The sequence below is a fragment of the Cherax quadricarinatus genome, chromosome 66 (genome assembly GCF_038502225.1).
Source record: "Cherax quadricarinatus isolate ZL_2023a chromosome 66, ASM3850222v1, whole genome shotgun sequence".
Classification (NCBI taxonomy): Eukaryota; Metazoa; Arthropoda; class Malacostraca; order Decapoda; family Parastacidae; genus Cherax; species Cherax quadricarinatus.
Genome location: NC_091357.1, coordinates 16,665,834 through 16,679,684, shown reverse-complemented (window position 1 = coordinate 16,679,684; position 13,851 = coordinate 16,665,834). Strand labels below are relative to the sequence as shown.

The 13,851-nt window shown below is 41.7% G+C and overlaps 1 protein-coding gene across 1 annotated transcript in view; it reads left to right on the top strand.

The window, feature by feature from the left end:
• Positions 1–13,851, top strand: part of LOC128704136 (uncharacterized) — a 349,915-nt gene that overhangs the window by 201,185 nt on the left and 134,879 nt on the right. The window contains exon 2 of the mRNA XM_070099130.1: positions 5,352–5,502. Within this exon, the coding sequence (XP_069955231.1) occupies positions 5,355–5,502 (148 nt within the window). The 5' untranslated portion in view covers positions 5,352–5,354. The remainder of the gene's footprint in view (positions 1–5,351; positions 5,503–13,851) is intronic.

Here is a 13,851-nt window from a genome sequence, read left to right as displayed (position 1 = left end):
CTCCTAGTTTAGGTCAGACCACTCCTAGTTTAAGTCAGACCTCTCCTAGTTTAGGTCAGACCTCTCCTAGTTTAGGTCAGACCTCTCCTAGTTTAGGTCAGACCTCTCCTAGTTTCAGTCAGACCTCTCCTAGTTTAGGTCAGACCTCTCCTAGTTTTGGTTAGACCTCTCCTAGTTTAAGTCAGACCTCTCCTAGTTTAAGTCAGACCTCTCCTAGTTTAGGTCAGACCTCTCCTAGTTTAAGTCAGACCTCTCCTAGTTTTGGTCAGACCTCTCCTAGTTTAAGTCAGACCTCTCCTAGTTTAGGTCAGACCTCTCCTAGTTTAGGTCAGACCACTCCTAGTTTAAGTCAGACCTCTCCTAGTTTAGGTCAGACCTCTCCTAGTTTAGGTCAGACCTCTCCTAGTTTAGGTCAGACCTCTCCTAGTTTCAGTCGAGACATTGTCATCCTTGAGCAGGACAATAAAAGTAATAAGTAATAAGTGCTGGGTAACTGTATGCCCTTTACAATTAAACTAACTTCGTTAAAATCCACTTAAAAATATAGGATAAAATATAATCATGACAGCTTTATGACAGTGGTAGACAGAAGAAAGATAACATGAAAACCATATATATTAATATAGGATAAAATACACGAAGACTTCTTGGTACCAATAGTAGGAAGAACAAGAAGCTATATTTCAAAATTAAGAAAAAAAAAAAACAGTGCAGAAGGGATATTAGAAATTATTTCTTCACAAAGTGGTTGACAGTTGCAATGGGATGGATGAGGAGGCTTCAACTACTGGAATCCCTAACAATTTATGAGTAAAATGGTTATAGAAGTTAGGAACATAACGAACCTAATGTATATTCCAGTAACTGTAAATTGGTAAATATAAACACACACACACACATCAATATATATCGCAAAGGAACATTTATATGGTATCAAATATTATACCTGTGTAGAACGTGTGGAAAATTGACTTGATAGAGTTGTCTGATAAATAACAATGACTGTGTCATCTCCATCATAAGAGTGTGAGGAGCGGAAAATTTAAAGTAGCAATTAGTGTTGAGTTTGTCTTGATAATGTGCGAGGTAGTGAGCGTTCTGAACAATGTAAGGCAACACCCACACCCCTGTGTGTGTGTACTTACCTAGTTGAGGTTGCAGGAGTCGCGTCCTAGCTCCTGGCCCCGCCTCTTCACTGGTCGCTACTAGGTCACTCTCCCTGAACCGTGAGCTTTATCATACCTCTGCTTAAAGCTATGTATGGATCCTGCCTCCACTACATCGCTTCCCAAACTATTCCACTTTCTGACTACTCTGTGGCTGAAGAAATACTTCCTAACATCCCTGTGATTCATCTGTGTCTTCAACTTCCAATTGTGTCCCTTTGTTGCTGTGTCCAATCTCTGGAACATCCTGTCTTTGTCTACCTTGTCAATTCCTCTCAGTATTTTGTATGTCGTTATCATGTCCCGCCTATCTCTCCTGTCCTCCAGTGTCGTCAGGTCGATTTCCCTTAACCTCTCCTCGTAGGACATACCTCTTAGCTCTGGGACTAGTCTTGTTGCAAACCTTTGCACTTTCTCTAGTTTCTTTACGTGTGGGTTCCAAAATGGTGCCGCATACTCCAATATGAGTCTAACGTACACGGTGTACAGGGTCCTGAACGATTCCTTATTAAGATATCGGAATGCTGTTCTGAGGTTTGCTAGGCGCCCATATGCTGCAGCCGTTATTTGGTTGATGTGCGCTTCAGGAGATGTGCCTGGTGTTATACTCACCCCAAGATCTTTTTCCTTGAGTGAGGTTTGTAGTCTCTGGCCCACCTAGACTGTACTCCGTCTGCGGTCTTCTTTGCCCTTCCCCAATCTTCACGACTTTGCACTTGGTGGGGTTGAACTCCAGGAGCCAATTGCTGGACCAGGTCTGCAGCCTGTCCAGATCGTTTTGTAGTTCTGCCTGGACCTCGATCGAATAAATTCTTCTCATCAACTTCACGTCATCTGCAAACAGGGACACTTCGGAGTTTATTCCTTCCGTCATGTCGTTCACAAATACCAGAAACAGCACTGGTCCTAGGATTGACCCCTGTGGGACCCCGCTGGTCACAGGTGCCCACTCTGACACCTCGCCACGTACCATGACTCGCTGCTGTCTTCCTGACAAGTATTCCCTGATCCATTGTAGTGCCTTCCCTGTTATCCCCACTTGATCCTCCAGTTTTTGCACTAATCTCTTGAGTGGAACTGTGTCAAACGCCTTCTTGCAGTCCAAGAAAATGCAATCCACCCACCCCTCTCTCTCTTGTCTTACTGCTGTCACCAAGTCATAGAACTCCACTAGGTTTGTGACACAGGATTTCCCGTCCCTGAAACCGTGTTGGCTGCTGTTGATGAGATCATTCCTTTCTAGATGTTCCACCACTCTTCTCCTGATAATCTTCTCCATGACTTTGCATACTATACATGTCAATGACACTGGTCTGTAGTTTAGTGCTTCATATCTGTCTCCTTTTTTAAAGATTGGGACTACATTTGCTGTCTTCCATGCCTCAGGCAATCTCCCTGTTTCGATAGATGTATTGAATATTGTTGTTAGGGGTGAACATAGCGCCACTGCTCCCTTTCTCAGGACCCATGGAGAGATGTTATCTGGCCCCATTGCCTTTGAGGTATCTACCTCACTCAGAAGCCTCTTCACTTCTTCCTCGGTTGTGTGTACTGTGTCCAGCACTTGGTGGTGTGCCCCACCTCTCCATCTTTCTGGAGCCCCTTCTGTCTCCTCTGTGAACACTTCTTTGAATCTCTTGTTGAGTTCCTCACATACTTCACGGTCATTTCTTGTGTGTGTGTGTGTGTGTGTGTGTGTGTTTGTGTGTGTGTGTGTGTGTTTGTGTGTGTGTGAGCGTGTGAGTGGGTGGGTGAGTGAGCGAGCGAGTGATAAGGGTATTTTAGAAAACGTTTCTCATGATATCCAGAGCAAAACACAAAGACCACATATAGTTTATTTTATCATAAACAACAATTCACTGGATCAAAATCCTTTCGCTGGTATTAAGGCGCCCCCCTAGAAGAGGCATTTATGTACATACTTGTTATGTGTTTATATGGCCACATGGACGAAGCTGTAAGTTTAAGTGATTGACTGATTAACAACATAAGTGGTTGAATACTTGAATGTAAGAGTGGGTTGAGTGCTTAAGGGAGTATTTGAGCAAGTGTCTGAGTGATTCCGTAGTTGAGCGGTTGAGTGGATGCTTGATGAAGGATTATATGGATACGCGTTTGATGAAGTCAAGTTTTTGAGCAAGTGTTTGTGTGAATGTTTGAATGAGTGGTTGAATACTTGAGTGTTTAGTGTGAGAGTATGAATGAGAGAATCATTCTAAACCAAATTAATATATGTAAATACCTGGGAATGGGTTGACCATTCTACCCACCACCACATTACAACTTTATAGTGTTATTATTAAGCACTAAACCCGTAAATCATACAGCACCTAGAAAATGGGACGTAATTAGATTTGATTCAAGGAATATGAGCTATCCTCCTCTTCCTCGGATGACACATTTATTCCCCAGGTACTGTATTATTCCCTACATCAGAAGTTCTGTTATATCTTTGTCTCATGAACATGTTAGATGACAAACACATCTTAAAACATCTACTTACATTCAGTATATACTTGTCTATAATTGCGTGTGTGTTCTTTATTAGATATTATATAATTAATATTTGTTGTCCAAGTTCGTAAAGAAACACTAAAATATATAAGAGGCGATGATAAAGAAAATGGGGAAGGAGTCAGTGTGTCACGCTAAGAGTACATTTTATTCGGCATATGTCACACACCCATATAGGTATGACCTCCCGACCAGCCAGCTAAATGCTAAGGATATAATGAGTGCCCCTCCCCTCGTTATGCTAGTACCTTGGTTCAACTAGCCAATGACAAGGAAGCCCGCCAAAGTTGTGAAGCGATGTGGTACACTCGTGAATCATCTTTGGTAGACTTACCTGCAAGTCTGGTCGAAGGTTGTTCTCAGTGTCTCTTGCTTGCAATTTGCCTTTCTGTATATATTTTCTGTCAATATTGTACATATTATTGCTTGCTGTTTGATGAAGGAAATATATGCGTATTTGCCCTCTGCTGCCTTTTGCTCGTAACTCAATTTCTATTTTGGGTATCGTGCTACAACCAGGTGTGCAGGCCACTAGACTACACCAGTATTCATAATAAGCAGCAAAAGGCACTAAGTTAGGAACACTCTATAAAATGCCTGGCGGACGGGAGGTAATCCGATGTGATCTGAGGAAAAGGAGGATAGTTCCAATTCCTTGGATCAAGAGCCCTTGAAGGGACCCACCAGTGTCAAGTTCAACATCAAGACACATCATCACTTCAATAGTACGTCAGCAATAGTTCAGTTTAACAGGCAGACAAGAGTCGACATAGGCAGATATAAGGCAGATATAGGAAATTAAAAGGCAAACAATAGGCAGACAATAGGAAGGCACAGGCAGAGGGCTGCAAGGGTGAGAAAACCCTGAAAATCGGTCACAGGTATGAGGCGTCCTCACGGATGTTATTCTGAGGGTAACACCACACCTGACCTGGGCTGCAACAATTAAGTAACCCACAAGTTTGAGATAAAAACTGCACCAAGTTTCGGTCCTTCCTCGACCATTACCAATACGAACCATACCACGGGTTGGGATAGAACCCGCGATCAGAGTCTCAAAACTCCAGACCGTCGCGTTAGCCACTGGACCAGCTAGTGGCTAGCTGGTCCAGTGGCTAACGCGACGGTCTGGAGTTTTGAGACTCTCTGATCGCGGGTTCTATCCCCGCCCGCGGTATGGTTTGTTTGCAATCGTGTCATTACGATTTCGTGAGTCATATTACCAATACGTAAAGCATATATATGTAAAACAACCGTTTATTGTGACTACCTTTTGCTCTGTGAAAAACTTTATCAAAACTTCATAAAGTTTTACACAGAACGAAACACAGTCACAATAAGTGCTTATGTTTTGCATATATTCCTTCTCCATCCCGTCGACATCTCGCCCTTGTGGTATAAACGATGGTGATGGATACCGGCCAACTGGTTTAGAAAGACGCGTGAGCAAACACCAGCACATATTTATTAGAAATGATCAAGGTACCAGGACCAAAACGTTGTCTAATAAATACGTCCAACAAAAAAAATATTTCCAACACAATAGTTAATAACGTCTAAGACAGATCTAAACGTTGTCCACTTCTTATCTCTAGCCTGTGAGCTAGTGGTGAATTACTTCAGAATGTTGTTTAAGGAGCATGGCGTAACCGGTTGTGTTGTGTGTTTCAGGGCATGGCGTCGTCAGGAGGGTTGGCAGCAAGTCAGCTGGGGTCTGCAGGTGTCAGCGTCAGCCTATCAGAGCTCAACCCTCACTTCGTATGTGTCCTCTGCTTCGGTTACTTCGTCGACGCCACCACCATCACCGAGTGTATGCATACATGTGAGTATCATCCACCTACATACATGTGAGTATCACCCACCTACATGTCAGTATCACCCACCTACATACATGTGAGTACCACCCACCTGCATGTCAATATCACCCACCTACATGCATGTCAGTATCACCCACCTACATGCATGTCAGTATCAACCACCTACATGCATGTCAGTATCAACAACCTGCATGCATGTCAGTATCAACCACCTGCATGCATGTCAATATCAACCACCTGCATGCATGTCAGTATCAACCACCTGCATGCATGTCAGTATCAACCACCTACATGCATGTCAGTATCAACCACCTACATGCATGTCAGTATCAACCACCTACATGCATGTCAGTATCAACCACCTGCATGCATGTCAGTATCAACCACCTGCATGCATGTCAGTATCAACCACCTACATGCATGTCAGTATCAACCACCTACATGCATGTCAGTATCAACCACCTGCATGCATGTCAGTATCAACCACCTACATGCATGTCAGTATCAACCACCTACATGCATGTCAGTATCAACCACCTACATGCATGTCAGTATCAACCACCTGCATGCATGTCAGTATCAACCACCTGCATGCATGTCAGTATCAACCACCTACATTAAAAAAAAATAGTTTGCATGAGGAAACTGAACCACTATTACAAGTCAATGGTTCAACCAGTTCATGACCGCTATGTGGGTCTACAGACCGCTAGCAGCAACAGCCTAGTTAACCAGGTAGTGATAAAGAAAGCCTGGCGTCGGATCAGCTTGCGAGGGTAGATCACGCGAACCCGGTTACAGGTATGTCACAGGATAACCCAACATAATTATTATTATTAGTAATATAATAATAATAGTGGTAGAAGTACTCTAGTGAATCCAAGTAGCAGCTATAAGAACTGCCAATAAGTATCTTGCCGCCCGGGTATCAAAGCCGTGTTCTTTCGCTTATGAGCTTAGCGCTCTACCACTGAGCTAAGGACCACCTGCTGTGGAAAAGACACTTATGTACAGTTCAGGACATTTATTAAAGGAAACGTTTCGCCACGAGTGACTTCTTCAGTCCTGGAGAAGTCACTCGTGGCAAAACATTTACTATAACAAATGTCCGGAACTGTATGTGTCTTTTTCCACATCTTGTCGGTATCAACATACCATTTCTAAATACCACCTGTCTATCATGGTGGGGTATTTAAAGGTGACTCTCAGCATGAGACCTTTTAAGTGAAGCTGCCTTGACGCCGGTGAAGAGATGTCAATCCGAGAGGTTGGAATTACTCACCACTTATTCGGATCGAACTGATTGCTTCCCATCCCCCAAGCACGGTAAGACCCTTACAAGTTTAGCACTTCCCCATGAAAATAACAATAATAATAATAATAATAATAATACAAAACTGACTGAAAAATGGTGGATAGGAACTGCAAAATCTAGATAACTAACCATACCACGGGCGGGGATAGAACCCGCGACCAGAGAGTCTCAAAACTCCAGACCGTCGCGTTAGCCACGGGTTCTATCCCCACCCGTGGTATGGTTTGTTTGCAATCGTGTCATTACGATTTCATGAGTCTAGATAACTGTTCTGCATTATTATTATTGTTGTTGCTGTTGAATTTATTTTTATTTTTAGATTTTTGGGAAAGCACTAAGACTGTAGGGCATCATACAGCCATTGGGAATGGAAGTTAATCAGGTTTGATCTGAGGAAGGGGAAGGTAGATACAATTCCTTGAACCAAGAGCCCATCACCAGCATAAAGGTGACGGGGACGGGGCAAAACTCCTCTTAATTTCTTAACCAAGAATATAATATTAAAATTTGATGGCTGGAACAAAGGCGCTCCAAATAATGTATTAATTCTCTTATTTACTATAGAAAAAAAATCATGTAAATGTGAGACGATTAAATATATTGAGGGAGTTTGTAGAGTCTGTAGATTAATTATAAAGGGAGTTTGTTGAGGGTATTAATTTATAAAAGAGGGAGTCTGTAGACAGAAGTTTGTTCATAGATGGAATTTGCTTATAGATGTTAGTTTGTTATAGAGTTCGTAGATAGATGACGTTTGTTACAGATAGATGGCGTTTGTTTATAAACAGTTATAATACAGATAGAGAGAGTTTGTTTATAGTATCTACTAGTTATAATTATTATTATATTAAATAAAAGGGCTAAATTCACAGGGATCATATCAATACCAGAGAATAAACATACGCTAGATGCTTCATACACATTACTTGTTGGCTTCACGTTTCGTAATCAGTTTTATTACTGCATCATCACAGTCAGTCGAAGTTAAGAGAAAACGAAATTGTAAAAACACATATTAAATAACTAACATAAAGGTACACGAAAATAAAGTTAGATGACGTAATAAAGTATAAACATCAAGTGGAAAAATCACTCACGTACAAAAAATTCACTTCATACATCTAGTATTATCTTTACAAAATATATGGGAAATCCCTCATGAACTAGTATAGACCTCAGAGCATCTAGCTATATGTGATTTAAATAATATAAACAAATATGAAAGATTCTGGCTATACTGTAAGAATAGACACCAAGTTAAGTTTGCAATCAATAGTATTTTTTTTTTATTATCACACCGGCCGATTCCCACCAAGGCAGGGTGGCCCGAAAAAGAAAAACTTTCACCATCATTCACTCCATCACTGTCTTGCCAGAAGGGTGCTTTACACTACAGTTTTTAAACTGCAACATTAACACCCCTCCTTCAGAGTGCAGGCACTGTACTTCCCATCTCCAGGACTCAAGTCCGGCCTGCCGGTTTCCCTGAATCCCTTCATAAATGTTACTTTGCTCACACTCCAACAGCACGTCAAGTATTAAAAACCATTTGTCTCCATTCACTCCTATCAAACACGCTCACGCATGCCTGCTGGAAGTCCAAGCCCCTCGCACACAAAACCTCCTTTACCCCCTCCCTCCAACCCTTCCTAGGCCGACCCCTACCCCGCCTTCCTTCCACTACAGACTGATACACTCTTGAAGTCATTCTGTTTCGCTCCATTCTCTCTACATGTCCGAACCACCTCAACAACCCTTCCTCAGCCCTCTGGACAACAGTTTTGGTAATCCCGCACCTCCTCCTAACTTCCAAACTACGAATTCTCTGCATTATATTCACACCACACATTGCCCTCAGACATGACATCTCCACTGCCTCCAGCCTTCTCCTCGCTGCAACATTCATCACCCACGCTTCACACCCATATAAGAGCGTTGGTAAAACTATACTCTCATACATTCCCCTCTTTGCCTCCAAGGACAAAGTTCTTTGTCTCCACAGACTCCTAAGTGCACCACTCACTCTTTTTCCCTCATCAATTCTATGATTCACCTCATCTTTCATAGTATTATTATTATAATCATGGGGGAGCGCTAAACCCGTAGGATTATACAGCGCATGTGGGGGGGGGGGATGGAAGTATTCAGATTCGATTCAGGGAACCGGAGTACAGATCCCGGAGCACAGTTCCTATTAATTACCCCCTCAAGGGGGTAATTAATAGGAACTAAAGACGAAAACTTAGTAAGGTGATCAGTAAAAGTTGCTCTTTACTTATTAATAATAAAATTCCCTATTAGCAAAAGACTGAATTCTTCATTTGGCCCTTCAGGTTAAAATCGTTAATACTATGCCTAAGTAATTAGTTTATTTTCCAAATAGTCAGTGTGGTAATTAATCTTTTCATTTACGAAGGAGACGCAAAAAAGTATTTCCGGAGTTTTATTCTCGTGTGTGTGTGTGTGTGTGTGTGCATGTGTGTGTGTGTGTGTGTGTGTGTGTGTGTGTGTGTGTGTGTGTGTGTGTGTGTGTGTGTGCGCATAGTAACAAACTGCAGCTAGCCAGGGGATCCAACCCGTGTTATTTTAGCCCGCCTCGTGGGAAGCAAGTGAAAAATCACAACGTTCTAACCACTGGGCCATCAATCCTACAGTGGTCAGAAGTCGTGATTTTTGACTTGCTTCCCACGAGGCGGACTAAAATAACAAGGGTTGGATCCCCGGCTAGCTGCAGTTTGTTATTGCTTACAAGTCACTTGTTCGTGGCTGCATTAACATCTATATACCTATAAATATATATATATATATATATATATATATATATATATATATATATATATATATATATATATATATATATATATATATATGTCGTGCCGAATATGTAAAACTGGTCAATTAGCAAGAACTCATTTAAAATTAAGTCCTTTCTAAAATTTTCTCTTATACGTTTAAAGATATATTTTTTTCATTAATGTTGATGTAAAAATTTATAATTTTGCACCAAAAGGAACTTAGAAAACTTACCTAACCTTATTATAACAAGAACAATTTATTTTAGCCTAACCCAACTAAATATATTTTAGATTTGTTTACAATAATTTAATACTAAACAAACACAGTGAAATATATTTTTTTCGTTAGGTTCAGAATGATTTTGGCGAAATTATTGCGTACACAAATTTTCACTTGTCCTATATGGCAAGATGAACGTTGCTATTTAAGCCAAGATCGCAAGTTCTGCCTATTCGGCACGACATATATATATATTTGCGTATTAGGTTTGTGTTCATGCTTTTTTTTTATGCGCCAAATGGGGAGGGAGTTCTTGGTTAGAGTGCTTTGAGGGGATTTCTATAAAAAGGATGTTAGATGGTGATGTTAAACTTAGTTTCTGGTGATTTTGACGGTGATTTGGTAGAATTCAGTGGTGATTTGGTAGTAATCAGTAGTGTTTTGGGAGTTTACCTGGAGAGAGAGTTTGCCTGGAGAGAGTTCCGGGGGTCAACGCCCCCGTGGCCCGGTCTGTGACCAGGCCTCCTGGTGGATCAGAGCCTGATCAACCAGGCTGTTACTGCTGGCTGCACGCAAACCAACGTACGAGCCACAGCCCGGCGGGTCTGCTGGTAATCCCCCTTATGTATGCTGGGAGGCAGTTGAACAGTCTCGGGCCCCTGACACTTATTGTATGGTCTCTTAACGTGCTAGTGACACCCCTGTTTTTCATTGGGGGGATGTTGCATCGTCTGCCAAGTCTTTTGCTTTCGTAGTGAGTGATTTTTGTGTGCAAGTTCGGTACTAGTCCCTCTAGGATTTTCCAGGTGTATATAATCATGTATCTCTCCCGCCTGCATTCCAGGGAATACAGGTTTAGGAACCTCAAGCGCTCCCAGTAATTGAGGTGTTTTATCTCCGTTATGCGTGCTGTGAAGGTTCTCTGTACATTTTCTAGGTCAGCAATTTCACCTGCCTTGAAAGGTGCTGTTAGTGTGCAGCAATATTCCAGCCTAGATAGAACAAGTGACCTGAAGAGTGTCATCATGGGCTTAGCCTCCCTAGTTTTGAAGGTTCTCATTATCCATCATGTCATTTTTCTAGCAGATGCGATTGATACAATGTTATGGTCCTTGAAGGTGAGATCCTCCGACATGATCACTCCCAGGTCTTTGACGTTGGTGTTTCGCTCTATTTTGTGGCCAGAATTTGTTTTGTACTCTGATGAAGATTTAATTTCCTCGTGTTTACCATATCTGAGATATGGTGAAAGATTTTGTTGATGTCCGCCTGGAGCCTTGCAGTGTCTGCAATGGAAGACACTGTCATGCAGATTCGGGTGTCATCTGCAAAGGAAGACACGGTGCTGTGGCTGACATCCTTGTCTATGTCAGATATGAGGATGAGGAACAAGATGTGAGCGAGTACTGTGCCTTGTGGAACAGAGCTTTTCACCGTAGCTGCCTCGGACTTTACTCTGTTAATTACTACTCTCTGTGTTCTGTTAGTGAGGAAATTATAGATCCATCGACCGAGGTGTTTGATGGTGTTTTTTGAAGGTGTTCAAATGATGTGCAGAGTATTTTTTTGAAGATCAGTGGTGTTCAGAGTTGGTTCAAAGTTAGTCAGTGTGTTAGATATGGTAATGTCTCATGTCACAAGTGTATGAGTTAGTTTTTTTTTTTTGTGCTAATGTTTTAAAGTCTGGAGAATGAGGGAGGAGTTTGGTGGATGTGCTGTAATTTCAGTTAATGAAATGTGTAAGTGTAGATAAATTAGAGATGATAAAATCTTATTTGGGGGTAATCAAAATGATATTTTGGAAGTGCTTCAGTGTTGTTTGGAAATGTTCAAAGGTGTTTATGTGAGTACTCAAATGATTTATGAGAGTGTTCGAAGTAATCTTGGGGTTGTTCTGTAGTGAGATGATAAAGGTTGTGGATGAGAGATATTGAGAAAAGGTGGTCTCAAATGATGTATGAGTGTTTTGAAGGTGTTCAAAGTAAAGTGAGGTGTGTGTGTGTGTGTGTGTGTGTGTGATAGGTGGTCATAGAGTTTTGTGAATATCTTGGTTACAGTGATTTTAGTGGATTTGAGTAGGATAAGTTAGGTTAGGTTAGGATAAGTTAGGTTAGGTTAGGATAAGTTAGGTTAGGTTAGGTTAGGTTAGGATAAGTTAGGTTAGGATAAGTTAGGTTAGGATAGGTTAGGTTAGGTTAGGATAAGTTAGGTTAGGTTAGGATAGGATAAGTTAGGTTAGGTAAGGTTAGGTTAGGATAAGTTAGGTTAGGATAGGTTAGGTATATATATATATATATATATATATATATATATATATATATATATATATATATATATATATATATATATATATATATATATATATATACCTAACCTATCCTAACCTAACTTATCCTAACCTAACCTAACCTAACCTAACATATCCTATCCTAACCTAACCTAGTGGTCAGTCGTCAGTCGTCAGTGGTCAGTCGTCAGTCGTCAGTCGTCAGTGGTCAGTCGTCACGTGAGGTCACAGACCCTGAGCTGCTTTGGGGATTAGTGTGGACGGTTACAAAGCATGGCTTGCTTCTGCAGTGTTTTAAAAATTGAGGTTGGAGAGTTGAGGGAGGAGGTCTTGCTTCTCCAGGAGGAGATTAGGAGGCTGAAGGTCCACCTCAATGGGTCTGGGAGAGAGTGTGAGGTGGCTGGAGTTGTGGGGAATGAGGCTTCAAGTGAGGTGCAGTCTGTCTCTCGCTGTGAGGAGGCTGTAGTTGGGGAGGTAGCAACGGCTACCAGCAGTGAGGTGCAGTCCAGCACCTGCTACAAGTGGCGAGTGGTTCACAGTAATGGAAGGCGCATCAGAGTAAGGAAAGTTAAGAGTGAAGATCTGAAGGTAGGAAATCGCTTCTCTGTTCTTCAGGATGAATGTACTTCAGTGGCCAGTGAAGGTAAGGGTACTACTGCCCCTGCTAATGGAGGTAAGCGCATTCTTGTGGTTGGTGACTCTCAGGTAAGATATATTGACCGTGCTTTTTGTAATAGGAATAAGAAGATGAGAGATAGAGTGTGCTTCCCTGGAGCTGGTGTTGGGGACATTGTCAACAGGCTGGATAATATCATGTCAGGTAATGGGAACAAGCCCATTATCTGTCTCAGTGCTGGTGGAAATGATATTGGGAAGGGTAGGAGAGAAGAGCTGCTAGATAAGTACAGGTCAGCTATAGATTTCATTAAGTCTAAGGGAGGGATCCCAATCATATGTAGCATCTTGCCTAGAAGGGGAGTAGGAAATGAATGGTTGTCTAGGGCAATTGGTGTAAATTGCTGGCTAGACAGATACTGCAAGGAACTTGCAATCCCATTCATTGACAACTGGAACAACTTTTATGGCAAACATGATATGTATGCAAGGGATGGGGTACATCTCTCTGGGGCTGGGGTGGTAGCACTTGCAGACTCGATTGAGAAGGCCATTGGTGAAATGCCTATGATTTTAAACTGATGGAAGATAGAGGTATGGGTGTGTGTGGGAAACAAGCAGGTTGCAACACTTGGGTTGGAAACAGTAAATGTATAAAAGGCATTCAGCATGAAGTTATAAATAAAGACAATAGATCAGGTCAGCAAACAAAGGGGGACAGCAGAGGGCAGCAAGGGACTAGCTCCCTTAAGGTTTACTATACTAATAGCAGGAGTGTAAGAAATAAGATAGATGAGCTAAGATTAATTGCAAGTGCAGGAAACATAGATATTGCTGTAACAGAGACCTGGCTCAATCTGAAAGATAGAGAGATGCCCTCTGAATGTCACATACAAGGCTATAAATTATTCCACACTGACAGGGTCAACAGGAAAGGTGGTGGAGTAGCGATGTATGTCAGAGACAATTTAAATTGTTGTGTTAGACAAGATATTAAATTAGAAGCGTCAGCCACTGAATCTGTTTGGTTACAGCTTCTCGAGGGCCGAGAAAAACTAATTTTGGGTGTGATTTACAGGGCCCCAAATCTTGATAGGGAGTGCAGTAAACTTCTATGGGACG